The sequence below is a fragment of the Lupinus angustifolius genome, chromosome LG05 (genome assembly GCF_001865875.1).
Source record: "Lupinus angustifolius cultivar Tanjil chromosome LG05, LupAngTanjil_v1.0, whole genome shotgun sequence".
Classification (NCBI taxonomy): Eukaryota; Viridiplantae; Streptophyta; class Magnoliopsida; order Fabales; family Fabaceae; genus Lupinus; species Lupinus angustifolius.
In genome coordinates this window covers 22,731,834-22,757,972 of record NC_032013.1, presented here as the reverse complement: position 1 = coordinate 22,757,972, position 26,139 = coordinate 22,731,834, and the positions used below count along the sequence as shown (strand labels likewise).

The window sequence follows — 26,139 nt, the reverse complement described above, 5'->3', positions numbered from 1 at the left end:
GAAGGTTTGTGTATGTGTAGAAAAAATGAGATTGATTTGTGTAATTTCACTAAAACTCAGAGATGTCAGTGTAATTAACTATTTTAATTAAAAATATTATTTATTTCTCTCATTCTTTTCTCTCTCAATAACACCCATGCTATAAATTTATTTTTCTTTGATTTTTAACAGTATAGATGACAAAATAAATATGATGCATTTAAAAAATGTAAAATATGTGAACTTATATCGTTGTGACAAATCTAAGGAATGTTGATTGAAATTTCTCCTACTTACAGTAGCATGGAGGTTACTTACCCTTATTAGGTCATATCATTAGAAATATCAAAAACTGCTATTGTTAATCAAGATATAAGCCTATTACTGAGTCATATATGCAAGTTTTACTTATAACCCTATATTTCTATCAGAAATAGTCCAAGATCTACTTATTAAGATTAAGCCTCAAACAAGGAATATGGGGTAGCATGCCCATAAAGAAATATACATATATCAATGAGTTTATTCGCGAGTTGAGTTTTAGAGGAGAATGAAGAGAAAATGAAAACTTCATAATCATCTCATAAGTGTATTTCATGTCTCTCAAACATTTTTTTTTCCTTTCTATTCTTCCCCTTTAAAATCCAATTTATAAACATACCCTAAATGAATCAACATTGTTCTTCGATATTTTCTTTTATTTCAGTAAGTGTCTTGAAAATTGAAATTTTGACTCTTCAAAATAATAATACAAATGCAAGTGTATAAATTTTTATACTTGGTGTAAAAATGATATGTGAATCTTAGAGTGTGTTGAATACGTACCTCCTTTTCTCTTTAATAATCACATCTTCGTTGCTAAGTCACAACGCTAAGTGCCAACCACTTTGGAATTCTACGTTACAAATAGTAAAGACAAGTAAAGGAAGTGTGAAGGGAAAAAACCATGTCATTATGAGACAATTCAGAAGTTTCATGTCTCAGAAATCTAGATGATGAAGACATCTCACCACATGACAAGAGGGCAGTAGGGAATGAAAGTAAAAGGAATGAAAAATCAAAAGAATGAAAGTGAGAGGAATGAAAAATGAAGAAAAGTAATTTTTTTAGATGTTCGGTTGTGATGAATATAGGGAAGCAAAGAAAAAAAATGGTGGGATTCACACCTTTTTGTTTTTCTCCAATATTGAGATGAAAACTTAATTGGAGAAGATTAACGATAAATTTTCTCGTCGATAACTTCCTATATAATTAAAAAAATCGAATTTTCTATTAACTAAGTTTCACTAATTCCCTAAATTTAAAAAAAAAACAAAATACAATGGTGTGAATGTCATTATTAAAATAACTAAATTTTTTCTTTCTATTTTCTCTTACATCAAACAACTAAAAAATTATCACATTTTTTCTCTCTTTGACTTTTCTTTCCTTAACTTTTCTCTTGAAAACCAAACATATAGTGATTTGATCTCCCCTCATTTTTGTACATTGTTAAAGATTATCCATTAAATATTTACGTGGTTAACAAAATGTCACATGTGTCTAAAGTGATACGAGTATGTGTTATATGATAAAGTTCATTGTATTTTGATTTTGCTCCATATATATTTTTTTAGACTGGCCATTAAATATTGAAAAGTTTTGGTTGTTAAGAGATCTACTTTAAGTACTAATGTGGAAAATGAACCTACGCCTAAACATGGCCCAGCTGCTAGTTCCAACTGCTCTAGTGCCTTAAGCTAGAGCCTTGGTCACTAACTTACATGACTTTATGTTATTCAGTTGATGCGGAATTCCAACTTTTTTTATAAAATAAAAAACAACCTCAAGAAAAATAGACAATATGAATAGGTCAGGTGCATATAGTTTGCGAACTGCTTTGTAGTTGTTGGATGAAAAAATTTAGTTATTGGTTATTGTTTTATGTACCTTTTAGAAGTCGTGGTAACAGTCAGTATAGAAGTCGTGATGGAGTTATACAATTTATGGTCAGTAAAACAATCATGATGACATACAACAACTTCTTAATAGAAGTTGTGATGGAGTAGTACAACTTCTGGTCAGTATAGAAGTCGTGATGACATATAACGACTTCTACATGGAAGTCATGATAGAGAAATACAACTTCTATTAAGTATATAAGTCATGATGACATATAACAACTTCTAGATGGAAGTCGAGATGGAGTAATACAACTTCTAGTCAGTATAGAAACCACAATGGTATATAATGACTTCTGAAATGAAGTCGTAATTTGTTAACACGACTTATGAACTATAACCAAAAGTCTCACAGAAGTCATACTTTAATATCACGACTTCTAAACAACAATGGTAGCCGATCACAAATTTGACAGATAAGATTGTAGATTATTTGATCCAACAACTAAAAAGAAAGTTTATTTAAAAGCGAACTAACAATTCACAAGTTAGTCGTCACTATATAAATATATGATGACCTTTGTCTCAAAATTAGTTGATACACCAAAGCTTGAATCACACTAGTAAATTATAGTTAGAATATAGTTTCTACCTATGGATTATTTAGTTGGGGTTGTCATACCACAAATAGTTTGTGATTAGTTTTTGTTTTTATTTTTTAGGCTTGTTTCCTCTTTCCATTACAAAAAAACCATTAAAGTATATAGCCTAATAATCACATGTGATTGTAATCTTGGGACATGATTGAACGATAGACCTATGGATATTGTCTACCTTTTAGGATGAAGTGTCATATACATTTGGTGAATGATCGAGGTTGCGACAATAAAGGTAGATTAGTTCATCAAATGAATAAATATATAAATAATACAGGTTGATTATTACATGGAACTTGAACTGTGGAAATATGGTGATGGTTCATAATGAATATTTCAAAGGAATTAATCTACCTATATTTTTATTGTGAACACTGGGCTATATTACAGGCTTATATGACTTGGGCGTGATGTGTTTGTAACCCATCAAACTATTGGACCACACAAGAATCTCCTCTTTCACTATTAATCAATAATGATAACTTTATGTTATATGCACTTTTATCACTTTTAATATAATAATATGAAATAGACTCGTATGAATGACACTCATTAATATTAACAATCATATACTTCAAAAAAAATATTTCCTTATTTATTTATATATTTGTAAGATAAATGATAAAGAGTTAACTTTAGTTATATTATGTGAACGAACAAGGATCCTCTCCACTATAGAGAGGTAAGTGATTACTTTTACACATATTTCTAATGACAAAAATATAATTTGATGATAAACAAAAGGATAAAAGTATTATCATGTGTTACTTTCTCTTTAATAATAGAGAGAATCCTTACTTGAACGAACACTAGTTTGTATGAGTCATTTTAATTAATAGTTGTAAAGAGTTGTGGGTGCAAAAAGTTGTAAAGAAGGGTAATCGAACAAGGAAAGAGAGAAGGCAGAGAAACAATCAAAAGGGGGTCATCATCCTCTAATCCATTTCAAGTAACGAAAAACAATACATCCACCCTCTATCCATTTGAACATTCCCATTTATCTATTTCAATAAGTATTTTAACCATTGCATTTGAAATCCTATAAGAGTGTAATATAGATACATTGAGACAATAAAGATTTAAATTGAAAAGAATAATTTGTCCCCAACCGTATCTTATATTCCAAGCCTATCACATTTTGACATAGGAATAAAAGGAAAATTTTAAAAATAAAAAATAACAAAAAATGAATAGTTTGGGACATGAAATGAGACACCAGTGTGATAGATTATCCCAATCCAATTTAAACATGTTATATCTTTGTAATCATCTAAACATGTTATACAATTAATTAAACAACATATTTAGATCAATATGCAGTGGAAACTAAAATAGATCAATAATACCAACCTTCAGCCATTGCTAATTGATTCTCAATTGTCTTTCACGAACACTTTGACTTGCAATCAAACACTGTGATTACAATGAGTAAATTATGAGTTTGATTTTCTAAACCTTTACTCACTCCCAACGCGATGATGTTTGTTTCTGAACAGAGGGGTAGGATTAGTGACCCAAACAGAGAGCAACATGTTCTAATTTATAGACCTTTATCCATCATAAAGGTCATCAGAGTGGAACAGGTCATGAATAGTGAGAGTGCAAGTTTTTTTCCTCCACATAATCGTTTTGTAACTGGTACTAAGATAATGAGTTTAATATGTACAAAAAATGGACCACATTTGGACCATATTTTCCAATAAATATGCAAAGGATTTATACTGAAATGCATATTCAAAAAACAGAATAAATCTGTTGAGAAAATCATGAGAAATTCTATCATTCTCCCACTTGGTCCATTTAACCCACCATCAATTATAACAAGAAACACAATACATGAATCATGACAATAAGTCCTCTAATAACGAGTATTATCTATCATGTATCACAATATATCAAGTATTTCAATATATGCTCTTTACTTCATGAATAAACCATATGTTTATTCTAGGTCAAAACTAAATGACATTTCTCAAAATAAACAGATATGTGCACAAAAACATATGAGAAAACATCAAACTCAATAAAAGTTTCATTGAAAACAATAAATGTACGTACAATGAAAATTACATCATGGAACCAAGTCCCATTCGTGCTACATGATCCTTAAAATTCTTTGGTGGCATGCCTTTAGTCAAAAGACCTGCAATCATCAACTCAGTACTAAGTGTTCAATAACCACTTTCTTTTCCTTCACACGCTCTCTTATGGCTAGATATTTAATGTCGATGTGCTTACTTCAACTTCCACTCTTATCGTTTTTAGCCATAAAGACCGCAATTGATTTGTCATAATACATACATCTTCAATGGCCTAGAAATAGAGTTCACAATTCTAAGCCCAAATATGAAACTTTTCAACCATACACTATGCAAGGTAGCCTCAAAACAAGAAACAAACTCGGCTTCCATAGTGGAAGTAGCAGTCAATGTCTGCTTTACACTTGACCAAGACACAACTCCATCAGCTAGCATAAAAATATAATCGAATGTTGATTCCCGGGTATCAATGTAGCCAGCATAGTCTGAATCAGAGTAGCCAATTACTTCCAGATTATCAGTTCGTTTGTACATGATCATGAAGTTCTTTGTTCCTTGAAGGTATCTCATTACCTTCTTTGCAGCTCCCCAATGGTCAATGCTTGGATTAATCTGATATCTTCCCAAAACTCCAATAGCATATGCTATGTCAGGTCTGATGCAAACCTGAGCATACATAAGGCTTCCAACAACTGAAGCATATGAGATATTTTTCATCTTTTCCTGCTTAAAATCATTTTTGGGGCACTGACTCAAATCAAGTTTGTTTCCCTTCATAATGGGAGCTACACTTTGTGAACAATCCTTCATGTTAAATCTCTCTAAAACATTGTTGATATAGGTCTCTTGAGACAAGCCCAAAATGCCTATAGATCTTTCTCTATGGATCTTAATGCCAATGACATAAGATGCCTCTCCCATATCTTTCATATAAAAAAAATCGAGAGAAATTGTTTCACCTCATATAGCATACCCTGATCATTAGTTGCAAGCAAAATATCATCCACATATAGCACACGAAAACAAATCTTACTCCCACTAACATTTTGGTATATACATTCATCCTTGATGTTCTCTTCAAAACCAAATGAGGTGATGACCTCATGGAACTTAAAATACCATTGGCGGGAGGCTTGTTTTAATCCATAGATGAATTTATTAAGCTTGCAAACTAAATGCTCACCATCACTAGAGGAGAATCCTTCAGGTTGTTTCATGTAAACCTTTTCCTCTAGATCACCATTCAGGAAAGTCGTTTTCACATCCATTTGATGTAACTCAAAGTCAAAATGAGCTACTAATGCCAAAATTATTCGAAGAGAATCATTTTTAGACACAGGAGAAAAAGTCTCATTGTAATCGATTCCTTCTCTTTGAGTGAATCCTTTTGCAACAAGTCTTGTCTTATGTCTCTCAATGTTTCCTTGTGAGTCTTTCCTAGTTTAAAAACCCATTTACATCCAATGGCTTTAACACCATCAGGCAAGTCAACGAGATTCCAGACTTTGTTAGATGTCATTGAATCCATCTCAACTTTCATGGCATTGATCCATAAGTTTGATTCCTTACAACTCATGGCTTGTGAAAACATCTCAAGATCATTTTCGGCTCATACATTATAGTCTGATTCTTTTAGATACACTACAAAGTCACTAGGGATTGCTGACCTTTTAACTCTAGTAGATCTTCTTAATGTTGCATCATTATTTTCTTGAGCAACTTCGCAAATGGACCAGGTGCTTGTCCATTCTCCGTGTATCTACCATAGTACTCCCCACCCCTATCAGATCTCACGATTTTAATTTGTTTTTCACATTGTTTCTCTACTTCAGCCTTAAAAATATTAAAGGGGTTCAAAGCTTCATCCTTAGAACGAAGTAAGTAGAGATGCATATATCGTGTATAATCATCTATGAAGGTGATAAAGTACTTAGGACTACTTGTGCCCATGTCTGGACAACAAATATTTGTATGTATTATTTCTAATATTTTTTAGCACATCTTGACATCCTTTTTAGACTTGTTAGTTTGTTTACCCTTAATACAACTAACATAGGTCTCAAAATTAGCAAAGTCCAAAGTATTGAGTACTCCTTCATTTACTAATCGTTTAATTCTCTTAATGGAGATGTGTCCTAATCTCCAATGTCACAACATAGAGGATTCCTCATTCACAATACATCTTTTTAAACCAGCAGTTACATGCATAGAGTTATAAGGAGCATCATTTTGTAATTTAATATTGTAAAGACCATCACACAATTCATCATAACCAACAATGTCAGTTTTATTTGATAATGAAAAAGTAGAGCCTAAAAAATTAAAGGTGAATCCCAAAGGTTCAAGTCTTGAAACTGAAATTAAATTCTTAGAAAAACTAGGTACATAAAATGTCTTTTCTCAACGTAAAATAAAGTTGCTGCTTAAAACCAAACTACATGTCCCAATAGCCTCCACATGTGAACTTAACTTTCCACCTGAATAGATGTATCGTTCACTTCCCATCGACTTCCTTAGATTTTCTATACCCTACAAGGTATTGGAAACATGGATTGTAAAACCAGAGTCAATCCACCATGTGTTATGATTAACATTAATCATATTAGATTCATAGCAAACAAATGCAGTTTGAATCCCTTTCTTGTCGAGCCAATTCTTAAACTTAGCGCAATCTTTCTTCATGTGTACAGGCTTCTTGCAGAAGAAATACTTTGAATCCTTCTTTATGACTGGCTTGGGAGCATTATTGTCCTTGTTTTTGGCATAATCCTTATTCTTCTTTCCATCAAAGGTCAATTTCACTCTCTCTCCCTCTTCCATCACCAATCTTTCCTCCTGTTGAACACACATAGTCAACAATTCATTGATTGACCATTTATCCTTGTATGTGTTATAAGAGATCTTAAAAGGTGCATATTGGTGAGGCAGAGAGCACATAATATAGTGAACCAGGTAAGAGTCTGACATAGTAACCTCTAAGGTTGTCAACTGAGCCGCTATATCCCTCATGTGCATGATGTGATCACACACACCTCTTATCCCCGTGAGCCTTATGGATGAGAATTGCATAATTAAGGTGCTAGCAAGTGCCTTATCAGACGTGACAAACTGTGCATCAATGACTTTCAGTAGATCTTTAACTTTAGTATGCCTATCAATAGAACCACGAATACTATCAGAAATTTTTGTCTTTATGAACATCACAAAGAGTCGGTTAGATCTCTCCCATTTTTCATAAAGGTCAACAACATCCGGAAGACTAGTTTCAGTAATAGCCATTGGTTCATCTTTCCTTATGGCATAGTCGACGTCCATCCAACCCAAATGGAGAAGGATTCTCTCCCTCCAAACCTTATAGTTGTCACCTCTCAACTCAGGAACATCACACTTAATATCAGAAATATTCGCAGGTTGAATAACTGCAAATTTAAACATACATACTCATTAAAAAAAATTGAGACAAATAAAGTTAATGCTTTACCAATGCAAAACATTTTTAATATATGAATCTAGTGACATAAAATTTACCTGTGGGCTAAAGTTCTACTCGATCAAATTCATAATTTAACTGCATGATAAAACTATTAAATTATGTCCTTTTTTTTTACTTCCTGTGGGTATATTAAGAAATATAATTTAACATTTTATCATAATTAATCATACAAATATAATAAAATTCTTGTGGGTGGATCTTATTACATTACATATGATTAGTTACAATTAATATTTTAATGTGATTTTAAAACTTAATATATAATCGTAATTAATTAAAGATGTTGTGGCTTCTCCCTAATTAATCAAAATTATATAAATCACTTAATATCATTTGCATAATTATCAGAATAATTATCTGAATAATTAATCACTTAATAAAAAACTAAACATTTGCATAATTATCTGAATAATGAAAATTCATTTAATAACACTCCATATATAATATACAAACATATATGAGTTAATCATAAAACATATAATCATTTAATGACATTGCATAAAATATCAATGTATAACATACTCAAACATTAACAACACAGAATATATAACTCATATGTGATTGGAACTTAAACCACACTAACATATAACCTGTAGCATATCCTCAATTGGAAAGAAAGCTTTGATATGTTTTGTATGCTGTAAAACTCAATGCACAATTAAACATTAACGAGTTCAATGTTGTTTTACATATAAGTTAATACCTTTAATATTCTAATACATGTATATGCTTCTCAATAAGCCAATATTCATATGATCCATATTGATGTATTACACATCTGGTTACTAATAATTTTAATCCTCCAATTTGGTTTTGACAACAATATTGGTAATGGCTTAACACAAGCCCATATAGACATTTTATCAAACATGAAGCATGCGTGCATACGGGAAAATGATGAGGCAATGTTTTCAATTTAGCAAGCCATTCCGATAAATCATATTGCACAACTGAATCATTCTCATATAACATATATTGTAAAACTGAATCATTAACCAACACATAAATTCATGCCAAATGTGATGTTATAAATTAACTAACAGTGTGTAAATTGCATTGCATATTCAGTTCATACATTCTCAATCAATTAAGCAAGGCAAAGGCAAAAGCATGGCTCTGATACCAAATGTTAGATCTTTGTAATTATCTAAACATGTTATACAATTAATTAAACAACATATTTAGATCAATATGCAGCGGAAACTAAAATAGATCAAGAATACCAACCTCCAGCCATTGCTAATTGATTCTCAATTGTCTTTCATGAACACTTTGACCTGCAATCAAACACTATGATTACAGTAATAAATTCTGAGTTTGGTTTTCTAAACCTTTCCTCACTCCCAACTCGATGATATTTGTTTCTGAACAGAGGAGTAGGATTAGTGACCCAAACAAAGAGCAATTTGTTCTAATTTATAGACTTTTATCCATCATAAAGGTCATCAGAGTGGAACAAGTCATGGATAGTGGGAGTGCAAGTTTTTCTCTCCACATAACCGTTTCGTAACTCGTACTAAGATAATAGGTTTAATATGTACAGAAAATGGACCACATTTGGAATCCAACTTTTCAATAAATATGCAAAAGATTTACACTGAAATGCATAGTCAAAAAACAGAATAAATGTGTTGAGAAAATCATGAGAAATTCTATCAAAACAGTCGATGCATCATCCACCCGACCAGTAGCGACGGAGGACTTTGCGCCTCACCCCTCGCCGACTCCCTGGACAAATGTTGTTCCTGGAGGAACCCTGTCATCTTCGGCATAAATAGCAATCCACATTTCTTTTTAACAAACATGAGAATATATCTAAGTAATGCATTTGCAGTCCTTTTCATGTTGGCTGAAATATCCATGTGTGAAAATTCAAGCAAGCCATGCATAGATAGAGAGAGAAAAGCTCTTATAAAATTCAAAGCAAGCTTTGATGACCCATTCAACAGGCTTTCCTCTTGGAAAGACAACCATTGTTGCCACTGGGAAGGCATAACATGTGACAATGTTACTTCACATGTTGTCAAGCTTGATCTTATTAGTATTCCATGTTTGGAAAGTGTTGCATATGGTGATATTTTATTTCCCTTGAAAGCTCAAAATCTGGACCCATCTCTTTCGCGGTTGGAATATTTAAGTTATTTGGACTTGAGTGAAAATCATTTCAATTACACTCTAATACATATGTTCATTGGTTCTATAGGAAAGTTGAGTTATCTCTCTCTCTTGTGGTTCATTTTGTGGGACGATTCCTAGTACTATCAGGAACCTCACGAACCTGCGTCATCTTAATCTTCGTTCCAATTATTATATACATCTAAATATCAATAACATCATCTGGATTTCTCAACCTCAATCGATGGAATACCTTGATGGAATACTTAGCATGCTTCCTTATTTGTCAACTATTTACATGAATTATTGTGAACTTGGTAACATGAAATTTCCATTTGTTAACCTTACAAGTACTCCACAACTTCAATTCCTCCATCTTAAAGGAAATAAGCTCACAAATTCAATTTTTGATGCTTTCCAAAACATGACATCTCTTATGCATCTTGATCTTTCTCTCAACTATCTTAATTTAGTTCTGTCATGGCTAAGTAATTTTAATAAGATTAAGTATCTTGATCTCTCATCAAATGGTCTTCATGGTCCAATTCCTGATGTTTTCAGATGCATGACTTCCATCCAATTCCTCTATCTTTCTCGCAACAATTTCTCCCATTCCATTACGGCTTGATAACATTGAGAAACTTGCTGAACTTGATCTTTCTTACAACGCGCTTCATGGTCCAATTCATGATGTTTTCAGAAACATGACTTCCATCCAATTCCTTGATCTCTCTAACAACTATTTGACTTCAGATCCATGTTCGTTTGGTGAGTTAAAGAGACTTGTACACCTTGATCTTCCTAGAATGACTTCACCCTTATGGAATGTTCTCTACCAATAATTTTAACAAACTTGTGTCAGCTTAAAACCTTATATTTCTCAAACAACAAGCTAGGAAAAGAACCAATAGGAGACACAAAATTATCTGGATGCATTACATATGATTTTCAGGTGCTAGATTTGAGCACTAACAAATTTAGCGGCCACTTCCCAACTTGGTTGGGGAGACTTGAAAATCTAATTTAACTTGATCTTCAATCAAATTTTCTCTATGGGTTTATACCTTCTTCTCTAGGCAAGATGTCCAAGTTGGAGATATTAAATCTTGGTAGCAATATGTTGGATGGTAACCTTCCCAATAATATCGAACAACTTACCAATCTAACTGTATTAGATGTTTTTTTTAATAAATTTTATGGTGTTGTTCCACATAGTCTTGGGAAACTTGTTAATTTGGAATATCTTGATCTTTCAAATAACCATTTGAATGGCAAAATTCATCAAACTCTTGGGGAACTTGTAAATTTGGAACGTCTTGATCTTTCAAATAACAATTTGAATAACAAAATTCCTCCAACTCTTGGGAAACTTGTAAATTTGGAATATCTTAATCTTTCAAATAACCATTTGGGTGGATTCATTCCTCAAAGTTTTGGTCAACTCACCAATCTGAATTACCCACACATTTCTAGAAACCAATTACATGGGAACATTCCAGATAATTTTTATCATCTTGTGCATCTTTATTACTTGGATCTTTCTTTAAACAAGTTGGATGGAATGATTCTAGAAATGGCTGAATTGTCCTTTATGAATCTCTCCTATAACCACATCAATGGTTCACTTCCTAAAAACATTGGAAATAAAATGCCCCACTTGGAGTATTTGCTTCTTGGAAGTAACCTAATAAATAGTTCAATACCAAACTCATTGTGCCTAACTGAGTTGCACAATCTTGATCTTTCAAAGAAAAAAATATCTTGCGTAATTCCTAATTGCTGGAAGAATAATCCATTTTGGGAAGAAATAAATTTGTCATCCAACAACTTATCAGGTGTTTTTCCAACCTCATTTGGGAATCTTTCCTCATTGTTATGGTTACATTTGAACAACAACAATCTTCACTTTACTACATATTCTTAGATTGGTGAAAAACAAGTTGAGTGGTAGCATTACTTCACAACTATGCCAACTTGCATTACTGAAAATTTTGGACCTTTCATGTAACAATTTAGTTGGTTTAATACCTAAGTGCATAGGTAATCTTAGGGGAATGAGTATTGACAAATCAAATAATAAGTCATTATCCGATTTGGATCCTGAATTGTTAGGGTTTAATGCTTCATTCACTGAATGGTCAAATGAGGATGTGAAACAAGTAATGAATGGAAGGGAATTTGACTACCTCAAAATCCTAAAGTTTTTAGTAAACATGGACTTGTCAGAAAACAATTGGTTGGATTCATATGGCTAACTATGCCATTTCTTAGTGTCATAGAAGAATGCCGAAAATGCATCGGCAAAAAATATGATAGAGAAAGAAAAAGTTGAATGAAAGCGCATTCAACTTGGGATGAGTTATAATGAGTGGAAAAAAACTCTATTTATAACATATGATTTTTTTCCATATTCCTCATCTCTCCAATGTGGAACTCGAAAGTTGTTTTTTTTTAACTTTTCTATGTGGGACTTGAGATTTTTTTAGATTTAATACCCAAAAGTTTCCACTAATGGTTTTCAACAAACCATGTTCCAACAATTCCTAACGGAATAACATTGCTAACTGGATTGCATGGCTTGAATTTATCACACAATTGCTTGGAAGGAGAAATCCCTAAGATGATAGGGGATATGAAATCACTTGAATCCTTTGACATCTCTCATAACGAACTTTCAGGCCACATACCAAATAACATGATTTCTTTAACTTCAATGAGTCATTTGAACTTGTCATGCAATAACTGAGGGTTACCAATTTTCAGACTTATGATCCATATGTTTATGCTGACAACCCAATCTTTGTGGTCCTCCACTACTTAAGTGTCCTAATGATGATTCTCATGATGTTTCTGGAAGAGGATTTGAAGAAGATGATGAAAAAGAAGATAGGTTGGAAAATTTGTTATTCTACTATGTTATTGCAGCTGGCTTTGCAACTGGGTTTTGGGGAATTATTGTGGTTTTAGTGCTCAAGAAGAGTTTTAGGCATGCTTGCTTCAGATGGGTGGAAGATGCAACAGACATGGTTTATGTGGAAGTAGTGATAAAAGTGGCAAGGATAAAGAAGTGGTTGGTGAAAAACCATGTTCAAGGTTGATTATATTATTTCTTTTCTTGTCTCCCATTTTTTGAATGTTTCTGTGGTTTATGCTACATCTTGTATTTTCTTTCTTCTTATCATTTCTGTGTTGTGTGGAATCTAGTTTGTTATTTATGAATTTAATAATTTCATGTTATGTAATTGGTTACAAAAAAATGGGATAGACTTCTTGAAATAAATGCATGTTACTATTGTAGGACTGCAATTTAATCATAATACTAGAGCAATACATCAATTTCTATCCATTTGTTATCAATGTCTTCTACGTGTTTAAGGAAAAAGTATGTGAGTTCACTATTATATTGAACAATGACAACATAACAAATAGATAAGGAAAAAGTAGTGTTTCATATCCTTGAATTGTAAGATAATGGAAAGCACACTAATAATGAGTAACGTCTGGTACTCTATTTATAAGTTGTTTTTTTGGAAGAGAAGGAATAGACTTTGAAGCTATGGAATACACGATTTTTAAGCTTTCTATTTCTCTTTACCCCCTATAAAAATCAAGTCACAAACAAATCATAAAAGAATGTAGCAAGAGGTAAGATATTATTCTATATCTCGGAATTAATAAAGTTTCCTTCTCAAATAAAGTAGATCCACATAAGGTTCACACGTACACTTCCTGCTGTATGTCTTCAAATTTTTTAGATATTTTTTTTAACAAAAGGTGTTGTTATACTGTATTTAGCATTCTTTTTTTCTTCTTCTTATGCTGTTATCGTAGCTTGCAGCAATTCTAAATGACACGAAATAATACTTAGTGGCTGAGTCACGATCAGGTCGCTCTCTTTAAGACATTTCGTGGCACTTCCCAAAATGTGCAAGCAGACTATCAACCATGTCGTCCCCATGATAAAACAGTCCAGATCTCTGTTATCGAATTCTTAAGAATATGGCTACCTGTGCCAATTCTTTCCCCCAATACTGACTACCAATGTCAGTTCTCGAAATTTTCAGAATATGACTATTTGTGCCAATTCTTTTCCACAATACTGATTAGCAGTGTTAGTTCTCGAAATTCTCACAATATGACTGTTTGTGTCATTTCTTAGTGCCACAAAAAGAAAGGGGGAGAAGTTTGCCAGAAATGCGTCGGCGGAATATTAGGGGGGAGAAAGAAAAGTTGAGAGGAAACGCCTTCAACTTGGTGCAAATTAAAATGAAGGGAGAAAGCCTATATTTATAACATGAAATTTTTCTCATGTTCCTCATTTCTCCAATGTGGGACTTGGGAACTTAATTTTTATTTTTTCAAAACTCTTCCATGTGGGACTTAGAGAGTTGTTTTTTCAAACTCTTCTATGTGGGACTTGAGTGTTTTTTATATTTTACACCCAAAAGTACTCACTCATGGTTTTCAACAAACTATGTTCCAACATCTTATTCTACTGATTCTCTTTATATTTGGTATTGTATTTATTGTTCTTGTTCTTATTTTAAAATTAGGTACTTTATTTTTATATTTGGTGAATTTGCAACTTCATTCAGCGTTGTTATTCTTATTTTAAATTTTAGTACTCTATTTTTTATGAATAAAATCTATTTTGAAGTTGTTTTATATTTCTTTAGCTTATTTTGATCAATGGATGGCAAGTGCATTTATTTTGAAATGACTGTTTATTTTTTCAACTAAAATAGTTTTTAAAAAATAATTACATTTTCATTGATGTTCTAGTTTTTTTTACAGAATATTAAGAATGAAAATTATTCGAGTCTCATTTTAATAGTTTTTAAATATTGCTATATAAAAAAGTTATAGCATCACCATAGCCATTTTCTTATATATAGGTGTGAATAGTCATTTTTGTCCGCTCCACTGTTTAACATTTATTAAAATAAAAACTTTAATGTGTCCTAAGGTTAGAATTACTTTGTGAAATATTGCAAGGTATGATATTAAAATTTGTATATAGCTTATCATATTAAACATTGTTTGAAAAAAAAGTTTGATGGGCTAGAGCTTAGGCCTTTAAATTTAATCATCAATTCTTCATTTTTTTAGTCATTTCATTGTTCATATACATATAGTCTTTTTTGTTTATTTATTATGAATTGCAATAAAAGTCATTGTAAATACACATAAACTGATTTCTATTATATTATATATATATATATATATATATAAATATTTAATCCGAAAATATAAAAAAGTTTACATTGAAACAATAAACTGATTTGAATGGAAGATAATGCCTGAAGTGGTGAACCAGATTGTGAAAGTGAGGAGTTGTTACCCAGTTTTTAGGGAAAGACATTTTTTGGGTTTTTTTGGCTTTAAGTAAAGAAGAAGGTTTTCACAAAAGGGGGCTGGAATAGTAACAAAAAAACACCAATACATCCAAACAAAAAATATAATTAAGGGGGAACTCGCGCATGTAACACCGCAAATTTTACGATTTTAAATTAGAAGATTTTATTAATATTGTTATTAATTATAATTTTCGAAAATGAATTTTTGGGAATTTTCGGTAAAGAATTAGATGAAACTCTAGTAGAGTTTTAGTCTTGAAATTCTATTTCCAATTTGGTGGTAAATTTTCATAATTTTTGGAGACAGTCGGTTTCGGACCACTGTCAAGGCCGAATCTCACCCGGTACGGCTCAAAAAGTGATTTTTGAGTTCTGTAACTCGGAATCGAATTCTGATTGCATCGTTGGCTTTGTAATTTCATTTCGAGTCATTATAGATCCTGAGTACATCCATACCTATTTTCTAAATATTTTTCACTCGGAATGCCGAAATCCGAAATTCTAATCGGATATTAGGATCGGAGGATTTATAATACCCGATTGAGTATTGGCTAATAATACTCGAGCATGTTTATCACACGTGTCCGCGAGGTGATCATTTCGCATTGGGATGTGAGATTTGACTTTCCATAAAGCAAACCTCACATCACTTTCTCAAATCTCTTATGAGATCATCATTAGCCACCCTAGGAGATTTTTCATCATTGCCTAGAGAGAAATTTGATTTCCTTGTCTCCTTAAACCCTCACACTTCACACTTCACACTTCACTCTCACACTCTCTCATTTGCAAAATTTTCAAAACAAGGTAAAGATCCTCTCTTCATCTTTTTCTCTTATTTCTCCTTGTTTCTTCCATCTTCAATCCTTGATATCTCAACATTCAACCGATGGATGTTGATGAGATTTAAGTATGTTGTTCATGAGCATGTCAAGAACATATTCAACCGTTGAAATTTTCTAAAACGCTTTCTAACTCATTTTCTCTTCAAAACCGAAAATGGTGTTGTTCTTGAACTCATGAAAATATTTTGTTGAAACCATGAACAACTTGTGTTCATAGAGTTGTTATAATGTTGTATTACATACTTTTTGTTGTTTTAGCCAAAGGGGATGATGATAAAATCAAAGGAACCTTTAGGAAGTGTTTGTTTTGGAGTTAACTTGGGTTTTAAGAAACCCAATATTTTTATGTTTGAATGCTTTTGAATATATATGATTGTTGATGAAATGTGTTGAATATTGTATATGAATGTTGTTGGGAACTTTTCTGAGTGCAGGTGTTTGAAAAACCATATTTAAATGGGTTTCGGTTGTCGAAAAGGGCAAAACTGGTATTCGGTCCAAGTCCCTGTCGATTGGGCGAGAAACTCTCGCCTGGGCGATGGGAAGTTTTGGTTCTGGAACTCCCTCGCTCGAGCAAAAAAATCTCGCATGGGCGAGCAAGGGCCTCGCTTGGGCGAGAACGCCCAGGATTTTCATGAGTTTATGTAACTTTCTCGCTTGAGCGTGAAGATGTCTCGCTTGAGCGAGAAGAGGTCTCGCTTGGGCGAATAAGGACCTCGCTTGGGCGAATAAGGACCTCGCTTGGGCGATAAATCCCAGGATTTTAAGAAGCCTTTGGAACTCTCTCGCTTGGGCGAGAAATGTCTCGCTTGAGCAAGAAGAGGTCTCGCTTAGGCGATAGTACCTTCTCCTGGGCGAGGAAAGCTTCAGTTTATTTGAGATTTAAAGATGAATTGTCGCTTGAACGACTAGTCCCTGCTTTGGCGAGGGACAGGGTGAAAAGATTGAAATGAAATGATGTTGTGAACAATGTGATGAACCCGGGTAGGGTGTATTATGATATAAAGGTTGTGGAATGAGATCATAGCTTAGATGAGAAGCATGTCTCCACCAAAGTATGAAAGCATTGTTTGTGTTTATGCCTTGTTGGGCGAGTATCCGACTTGAGGTCGTGAACAAGGGGGTACTCTAGTAAGGATACACAATATCACTGAACAACGATCGACCGACCGGAAGAGGCTTGGTCATGTGACCGTCCAGGAGTATTCGGTGATGGGTTGTTGTGATTGAGATGTTACCTTGAACATGTACGGTTGACGTACTATCGGGTCCCACGAGAAGCATTCATTGTCGGGAGATGGCTTAAGGATGGGTCGATCATGTGTTTGATTAATACATTTGCATTTGATTCTGATTAGGAATGCATTGCATTGTGACCATGAAGTAGTGGAGAGGAAATGACATGACGACTTAGAGCACCGTGATGNACGGCACTGATTGGACGGTGATTCGCCAACAATGTCTTGAGGGAGAGTCTGGGTGAGACGAGTCCCTTGTATTCCTGGGGAGGTACCCTGTTGGATCGGACAATTCTCACAGGCCAAACTAGGCACTCTCTGACAACCCCGGGATTGCATTCGAGATTGATTAGAGGGATGCCCATAAAGCGTTTGTACGACCTAGGTCTGAGTAGGACTGTTCCTAAGGGAACCGATCGATCTATTTTTACTTCCTTGCGAGGATATGTTATTTCGGGTGCGTACAAAGCGGCTTGGTATGGGACATGTACTCTCGATTATTTCCGATCAGGATGTTGGATGGATATTGGTGTAAGGTGGATAATCATGACATATCATGTATACATCATTATTGTGGATGTGAATTCCCACATGTGAGCTACAAATATTGTGTATTCCTACGTTTGTACATGTGATATGGTTATGAGTAAAATGTTGATCATCTTATTTGATATCTTGGTAATATTGGAATAAATGGTAAGTTATGAATTCTTCATGATGTCAATGATAAATGATGAATTATATGTTTAAATGTATTTTATGTCTGAGGGTGATATTCTGAGTAAGTTCACGCTGTCAATGAATTTATGTTCATTAAATGTCTTACTCTCTCTGTTGTATTGTTCTTGTTTGTGTATATTCGCTATGCAGATGTCCAGCAGCAACAATCACGTTCGAGGTTATCACTTCACCATGTCCCCGATGGGATAATGGAATAGTGATGGGTACGATACACATACACAGGCCCCTGCGGCCTGTCGTTGCACATGATGTGCAACGGGTCATCGACGATGATTCCTCAACCTGACACCTACATTGATGCTTCCTTCCCCCTGCCGCCAAAGAGGCCGATGTCTCCGGAGTTTGGATTTCGATACCCGCCAGTCAGGTGTGATGGCGCTGTTCCTTCCCACGGTCGGAGGATTTTGGGTGCTCCGTCATCCAGTAGAGCCACGAGGAGCCGGGTTCTTGGAGGAGGTCCCTGCAAGAAGACTCCGGTGTTGAGAATGTCATCCCCTCCGAATTATGCCGATGGGTTATGGTATAACGAAGTGGAGGAAGAGGAGGAGGAGGACGAGGTCGTTGAGCTCGTAAATGTAGAGAGCTCGGTAGAGGTGATCAACCTCGTGTCTAACTCGGAAGAGGAGGAGGACCCGAGTGAGGGGTCCAGTATTCTTGGAATCTTTTGAGTCAGTTTGTGGTCGTTGATGTCCCCTTTTTGTTTTTGATGGGGGGCTGTGTTTATTTTGATTTTGTATATGTTAGTGGCGGGGTAGTTTCCGTCTTTGTTGACTTAGTTTGTATGAATTAATTATGACTTAACCAATTATATGCATGATGTTATTCAGGAAATTGTGAATCAGGTTAAGTTATCATTCGATAACGATAGGTTGATTTTCTGCATTCGAGTTACTTAAAGTGATGTCCCGGAAAAGGAAGGTTTGAAAATGAGGCAATTTTATATAACTCATTTAAAAAAAAAGTACCCATTTTTTCGCAATGTTTTTAAGAAGTATTTTTCGGGGCGTCAGCGCACAGAGAAGAAAATCATAGTGCAGTTACCGACACATAATTATTGCAGTAAGCGAATTCAAATTAGTAGTGTGTATTTCATTCATACTAATTATAATACACTACCATGTATCATATATCAATGATATTCATCCTATAATAACACTAACAGCCATAAATAGAGAGAAAATTATTATTCAGTGTTATACTATTGGTGTATATGCTATATACAAATTTTAAATGCTAAATGGAAGTAGTAATATGCATTAGTTGTTGTTTGCTTGTTAATCATATGGATACTTACTAATATTTATACTCCAGAATTAGTAGTGCTAACCCATAGAAAAGGAGTAACAAAGTTATCGTCTCCAATAATAATTATTATTAAGCATTTGAAGTGCCTTAGTGAATTAATAAGAATAATCTCATTGCAAACAACAGTAATAATTTTTTTTACTAATAGTTAACGTTAATCACAAACTTTTTTGGAAGCTTAATTATTGAGGTTACAACTCACAATGCATTTTTCTCCAGATTTCGAGATAAGAACTGGTCGCAATTATTTGTACTGCTTCTGCTATCTATCGAAGTAGAAAGAGGGTAACTAATCAATGTTGATTCTTCATCTATTAATTCCACTCCAATTAAACTCAAATAAATTTCTAAACTCTATTTTAAAAAATAAGAATAATAATAATAAGTTTTAATTATTTTGGGATTCAATAGCGATGTTTCAATTCGTATTGCATCTTTCTCCTCACTTTGAGCGAGAACCGGTCACAGTCATTTGTACTACTTCTACTATCTATCGAAGTGAGAAAAATGGTAAGCAATCAACGTTGACTATTCGCCTATTAGTTCAACTTCGAGTAAATTCAAACAATTTTTAACTTTCTTTTTAAATCCAATCGAATTACATTTTTTCTTAAAACAAAACTACGAAGTCTTGATTTCCCTATTGTACTCAGAGATACGTAGGAGCAATATGAACTTGCCAGACACAAATAAAAATAAAAAAATAAATATTTTGTTTAAACAATCTAATTTAAATAAAGTAAGGGTATTCAATTTATGCAATTAGTTAGGGTACAATTTTATTACAGGCAAACAAGGTGTTAATATCTTCCCCAATTCGTGATCGACTCTCAAAACTGGATATCAAAAATCCAAAAGCCCAATGTGATTGGGCTTTAAAAAAATTCTACATTTTTAACTATAAAATGTAGTGGCGACTCTAAGAGGTAGCGTAGCCTAAATCGATGCGCGATAATAGGGATAGTGAGTCAATAGAAAAATGGTTGTTCTTGAAAGTTATAAAAAAATAAGGCTATACAAACAAGATGTAATATGTTTTCTAATTGATTATTTAATTATTTACCTTGAGTGTGTTTTTTTGTACTACTAAATATATTCTTTCACCATATGAATGAATACAAAATTATTTTTTTCCCAGACAGTATATGATTATCCCTCCCAACTAGATAAACACATTATTAGTATACTAAGTATGTTTGATACTTGATAGAACTTATTGCTAAGTATTGAGGCTTTTATTTGCATAGATTGGTTTGACAACTATATGCTACAAAAACTTTCACCTTTGTTTTAACTTCAAAATAATAAGAAGATTTACATTATTTTCAACATTAAAATATAATTTTAGAAGGTCTCCAAACATAGAGTAAGAGTTTGTTGAAACATTTTCACATATATAATTGATGATTTTATTACTCTATTAAAAACATTAACTATCACAACTTAGGCTAAGTTTATGAGCAGGGTGACAAATGACTAGACTTGAATGCTAACATATGAATGAAAAGTCATTCATCAATCTATATTAATTCATTTAAACTATATTTTAAGTTATATAATTTCTTTATAATCAAACTTAATTGATGTGTTCCAACTCATTTATGACTATATTTTCATGAATTTGGATATATAAATATCCAATTCATTTGCTTTTTTTAATTAAAACTAAAAACTTTAATGAAGAAAATTATTATTTTAAAAACTATAATCTCAATAAAATGTTTTTTTAAATCACTTTTTATAAAAACACTTTTAAAATCATTTAAAAAATATTTTAAAAATCATTTTCTTTAAAAGTGATTTTCTGAACTTTTATAATTAAAAATTAAATATTCTACAAGATTTCTACATAATCATTGTTTCATTCATCATTCATTTGAATTACTTTTTTGAAGACTCAATGTTGTTTAAATATAATTGGTGGATGATATAGTGATATTATATAAAACTCATATATTATCGGTGTATATATTTTTCTCATACTTATATATATTTTATGTATTTAAGAATAAACTTTTAATATTAACTATATACACATGTCCTATAATTAATATAATTTTTGATAAAAAATATTAAAAGTGTGTGAAAATCGTAGATGAATTTGTTTGAATTTAGTTTTCTCGAATATAAAATGAAATTGAAAGATATTTTTGAATTTTTGTTTTTTTTAATAAATTGAGTATTTATCCAAATTGATATATGTATGACTATTAAATAGAATTGATAGATTTGAATTCATTCATTATCAATATCATCTATTAGATTATATCCATTTAAATTCACAAGTTCTAATAGATGAACTTAAATGATTTTAATTTAGATGAGTTCTGGATTATGGATAATTTTTTCATCTCTAAAAGACAATTAGTTATAATTTTTTTTATAGAATCATGTTTGTCCTTCTATGTTATTTGATGATGGTAGGAGCTATTTGTGAATTAATTAAGTTGCCATTAATCTACCAAGATAAATATTTTGGATACAGATTATGTAAGGTCCACTTAGCAGAGTTGATATGATTTATAACAAAATAAAAAAATCATTAAATCTGCAATAGATTAGAAATGAAGTATAAAAAAAACAAATCAGTTTTTTATTTTTAATAAAAAAAATAAAAAACCCAAAAGAATAATCATAAACCAAACAAGGTCGAGTAAGCGCCGCCACAACATTCTTCTCTACCCAGTGACTATGGCGAAAAATAGGAACAAGAAGAACAAAAACGGTGTCGTTTCAATGGATACAGCCGAACCATTAGTTTCCGAAACACCTCAAGGTACATTTGTTTTACTACGTTACCCTTTATTTATTTCATCTTATATTAAGGAATCAAAGTGTAAACAATAATAATTCTTATTATTCTTTTTTAGATCTGAAAATTGATATTGGGTTTGATTAATTGCAGCAATGGACACATCAGAATCAGGAACTCAAAACAGGGTTGCTTCTGCCACTAATTTGTAAGTAACTCATTTTTTTTTGTACTGTCAAAAGTATCCCCGAAATAATCCCGAAAAGCGTGGCTATCTTCTTACAAGTGTCACTCACAGAAATCGAATGAGAAATAACAGTGCCTTAAACCACTAGACCAACACCTTGTTGGTTTGTATGTAACTCATTTGAGGGTCATGCCAGATACATTGTTTGGGATAGGTATGAAAATTAGATTATTTCAATAATCGATTGTTCTATCTATTATTGATGATCGATTATAGTGTTAATATAGAGTATGAGTGGTTCTAAGACAAGTAGACAACCTATTTTGTTATGATTGTGTTAGAAAAAATTGTTTTTATTCGGTGAATTAGGAAAAAGGGTATGAGGTTGTTTTTATTAATTAGTAATACTTGTTTGGTACTTAATTTTGGAGGGGTGAATGGAAAAAAATGTGCTTGGTTTCAAAATAATCTAAAAGGTTTTTAAATAAGCTTGAAATAGCTTTTTTGTTATTTAATCATATTATACCCAAAAATGGCTTTATTTTGACGAACCTTGTCAATATTGTCCACATTTTCCCTAAATTATTGCATTTTACATCATATAAGGTTTTGAACAACATGATGCATGTTTAGATTTTGATTATAAATTATTTTGAAGTTTTTAACACAATAAGCTAATCGAGAAGACGCACACATACACAGTGTTTCAATTTTATCAGTCCTTCACTTCCACTCACTTTGCATTCAACTGGTGAATTGGGTTGAAGAACATGTTATTACTGATTCTATTGTCTAGCAATGATGCAAATGCTGGTTTAGGAATTTCTGGATTTGGTAGCATTTTGATGATAATTGATTTTGTTCTAGATAGGCAAAGCAATAGCATCTTCAGTTGCATAATGCAGAGTTCCTTTTTTATGGTTGTTGGTTTATAAAGTTGGAGTACATTTTGGAGTACATTTTGTGTTTAATCTAAGAATCAGTCACAGTAGATTACTTTAGATATGAAATATTTCAGAATTTTAGAACAAAATCATGGATACTTACTGAATGAAAAAGTATTAATCTTAAAATACAACTTTCTCCCTCTCCGCTTTTGGTAAAATAACCAAAGAGGAGGGTTTAGTCATGTTTTTTCTTTCTATAATCAGAGCACCCTGGATCTTTTAATTACAATTTCTCTCCTCGTGATCCAGTATGCCGGTTTTTACATAGAGAGTTGGTGGTAGGAAATAACCTAGGCTTGTTAGGGTGTGATAATTTTCAGTTTCAGCATCAAATCATTTACATTCATCCTTCTAGCAGTGCAAACAATTCAAATTTCCTCTTGAATATGATGACACACTTATTCACAATGTGTTATAGGGGATGATCTTTGTGCCCCTTTCCTTTAGGTAAGGCACCCAATGAGTGCTCCCTCCCTTCAAATTAGTTTGTCTAAGTTCCGGGAAAAGGCTTTGGTTGTTGTTGTTGTAATAGTTTATTTAACATCGCGAGTTCGTGACACAATAATCTTGGAGTAGACTAAGCGCCTTATGCAAACTTTTATGCTTAAATTTCTACCATCCCACACTTATAAGCCAATAAGTTATGTTAAAATTACTCCTAGATCATTAAGACAATGTTCTATTTGTTTTTTCAAATTCATCTGCTTGGTCTTTTAATCTTATTTCTTTACTTGTTCTACACTAGCACCTCTAATTATGCACCTCCTCTGAAACAGGAAAGTGAAGCAGAAAGGAAGGCCTATGAAGAGAACAAAAAATGTCAGAAAAATGAAGGCAATAGAAAAAGCTATATCAGCAAATGAGAAATCTGTTGAGAAAATATCCAAGAATGAAAACAAGAAAACAAGAGTTCAATCTGCCAAAACACTTTATGAATAGCTAATAGCTTATAGCTCATATCATTACTTAACTTATTTTTGATAATTTATGTTGTAAGCACTGAATATATGTGTGTTTTGTCATCTAGTTTAAGCTAAATTCAATTATTATATAGGCCAAGTGTTTTGTAAGAATGAAGCTCCATTTTTTTGCATCCTTATGGCAATTATGATTTTTGAGCTTGTTCTTTTTTTCACTCTCTGCATCAACTCGACCACTAATCCACTATCATATTGATGTTAGTCTAATTTGTAGAAAAAGTAGGATGTGAAAATCATAGGGGAAATGATTAGGACAGATTAGATATAAATGTTTTGTCAACGAAAATGATCTATGATGAAGTATTATGAGACATTTATCTTACAATGTAATTAAATAAAGCTAATTAATTATATGGAAGAGATCGAATTTTTGCCCTTTCTTTTAACCTAATTCGAATTAGTAAGTAATGATATATCTTCCTATGTGAAAATGATAGTTGGGATTCTTCAATAAATGCAAGAATTGGATCCATTCGGTTGAACTCAGAATGTTAGTAACCAAACTCCTTGAAAGGTGTAGCTGTAGATAAGATCACATTATTGCCAACCCAAATTCTCAATTTCCATAGTGGAATGATGTGACATAATAATGTTGTGGGTGTTCTGTGATGACAATTTTGACTAATGAGAATGATTCATATAGTGGAATAATGTGGAATGTTCTTTAATCTCACACAAAGGAAGCGGTACCTGCTTGTGTTTTTGTGTAACCGCTTTACATCTTGTCTAAACCAGGCTTCATTAATTTTCAACACTATCCAATATCCAAAATTGTTGTATCTATCTTCCATTGTTATATCATCCTTATCAGAAGGAGATGATAGTCACAAGTGCATATTTCACATTATTTTTCAATAAAATCATTAAAAATGTTTAAGTTTGATGCATGTTGTTTGTTTTATTGTCTACCTATCTCGCTATTTAGATGAAGTGTTACTACTGTTGTTACTCGTTAGAACCGAACTGGACCAGCCGGTTATTCGTTAATCAGGTTTGAAAATGACTCCGGTTTTTTGTATTCTTAATTAATCGAGTAATTGAAGCGCTTTGAACTGAAAAAATTTGGTCTGATTATTTAAATCTAGTTAAACCGGAATAACCTAAGAAGTGAATCAGACAATTCATTTTAACATTTTAAAAAATGTAAGATAGTGTGATGTTTACTCTTATCCTTGTTATAATATTTTGAGGTTGCACTTCTTGACCACATAGCTTGATTAGGGACTGAGTATTAACTTTTGCCTCATGAATTTTAGCTTGGTCCACTAAATCAATCCTATTTTCTAAAAGTTGTAAGTAAATTATGTATAATAGTGATTTAAGTCAATTATTATAAAGTAAATTTGTTTAGCAATTAAATACACCAATACAAGAGTTTTCCAGAGTAAAGTATACATATTCTTCAAGGGAGACAATGAACTACAAAAAAATTCCTTATTTTTAATGTCATCTTCTACACTCAATAGGATGATCCACTACAACCCTATATCATTTAATCCATGTCTTTGCTTGAAAATTAAAAATATTACCGTTAGTAGTCGAAGTCCACTTCTACTAAGTAACGTTATTAGTTCTATCACCTATTAATTAATGCATTATATTAAACAAACGAGGCGAATAGTTTT

General features: G+C 32.5%; 2 protein-coding genes across 3 annotated transcripts; both read left to right on the top strand.

Annotated features, from left to right (window-relative positions):
- Positions 5,381 to 24,655, top strand: LOC109348176. 2 transcript variants are annotated; one of them, XM_019588445.1, is made up of 6 exons: positions 5,381 to 5,385; positions 14,547 to 14,552; positions 22,307 to 22,424; positions 22,554 to 22,608; positions 24,311 to 24,498; positions 24,539 to 24,646. In XM_019588445.1, the coding sequence occupies exons 3-5, from the start codon at positions 22,340 to 22,342 to the stop codon at positions 24,471 to 24,473; spliced, it is 303 nt and encodes a 100-aa protein (XP_019443990.1). In that variant the 5' UTR covers positions 5,381 to 5,385; positions 14,547 to 14,552; positions 22,307 to 22,339; the 3' UTR covers positions 24,474 to 24,498; positions 24,539 to 24,646. The 2 variants fall into 2 exon arrangements, with proteins under 2 accessions (XP_019443990.1, XP_019443989.1); XM_019588444.1 differs by having other exon boundaries at positions 24,311 to 24,655.
- Positions 11,244 to 13,260, top strand: LOC109347088 (LRR receptor-like serine/threonine-protein kinase GSO1). The gene is made up of 3 exons (XM_019586817.1): positions 11,244 to 11,841; positions 12,203 to 12,321; positions 12,985 to 13,260. Exons 1-3 carry the CDS (start codon positions 11,244 to 11,246, stop codon positions 13,258 to 13,260), a joined length of 993 nt encoding a protein of 330 aa, XP_019442362.1.

Excerpts from the sequence above, each read along its gene's own strand:
- LOC109348176 (XM_019588444.1), top strand. The coding sequence starts at position 22,340 with ATGGCGAAAAATAGGAACAAGAAGAACAAAAACGGTGTCGTTTCAATG. Across the intron at positions 22,425-22,553 it reads AGTTTCCGAAACACCTCAAG|CAATGGACACATCAGAATCA; the intron begins GTACATTTGTTT and ends GATTAATTGCAG. Across the intron at positions 22,609-24,310 it reads GTTGCTTCTGCCACTAATTT|GAAAGTGAAGCAGAAAGGAA; the intron begins GTAAGTAACTCA and ends CCTCTGAAACAG.
- LOC109347088 (XM_019586817.1), top strand. The coding sequence starts at position 11,244 with ATGTCCAAGTTGGAGATATTAAATCTTGGTAGCAATATGTTGGATGGT. Across the intron at positions 11,842-12,202 it reads GGAGTATTTGCTTCTTGGAA|GTAATCTTAGGGGAATGAGT; the intron begins GTAACCTAATAA and ends CTAAGTGCATAG. Across the intron at positions 12,322-12,984 it reads CAAATGAGGATGTGAAACAA|TGTCCTAATGATGATTCTCA; the intron begins GTAATGAATGGA and ends CCACTACTTAAG.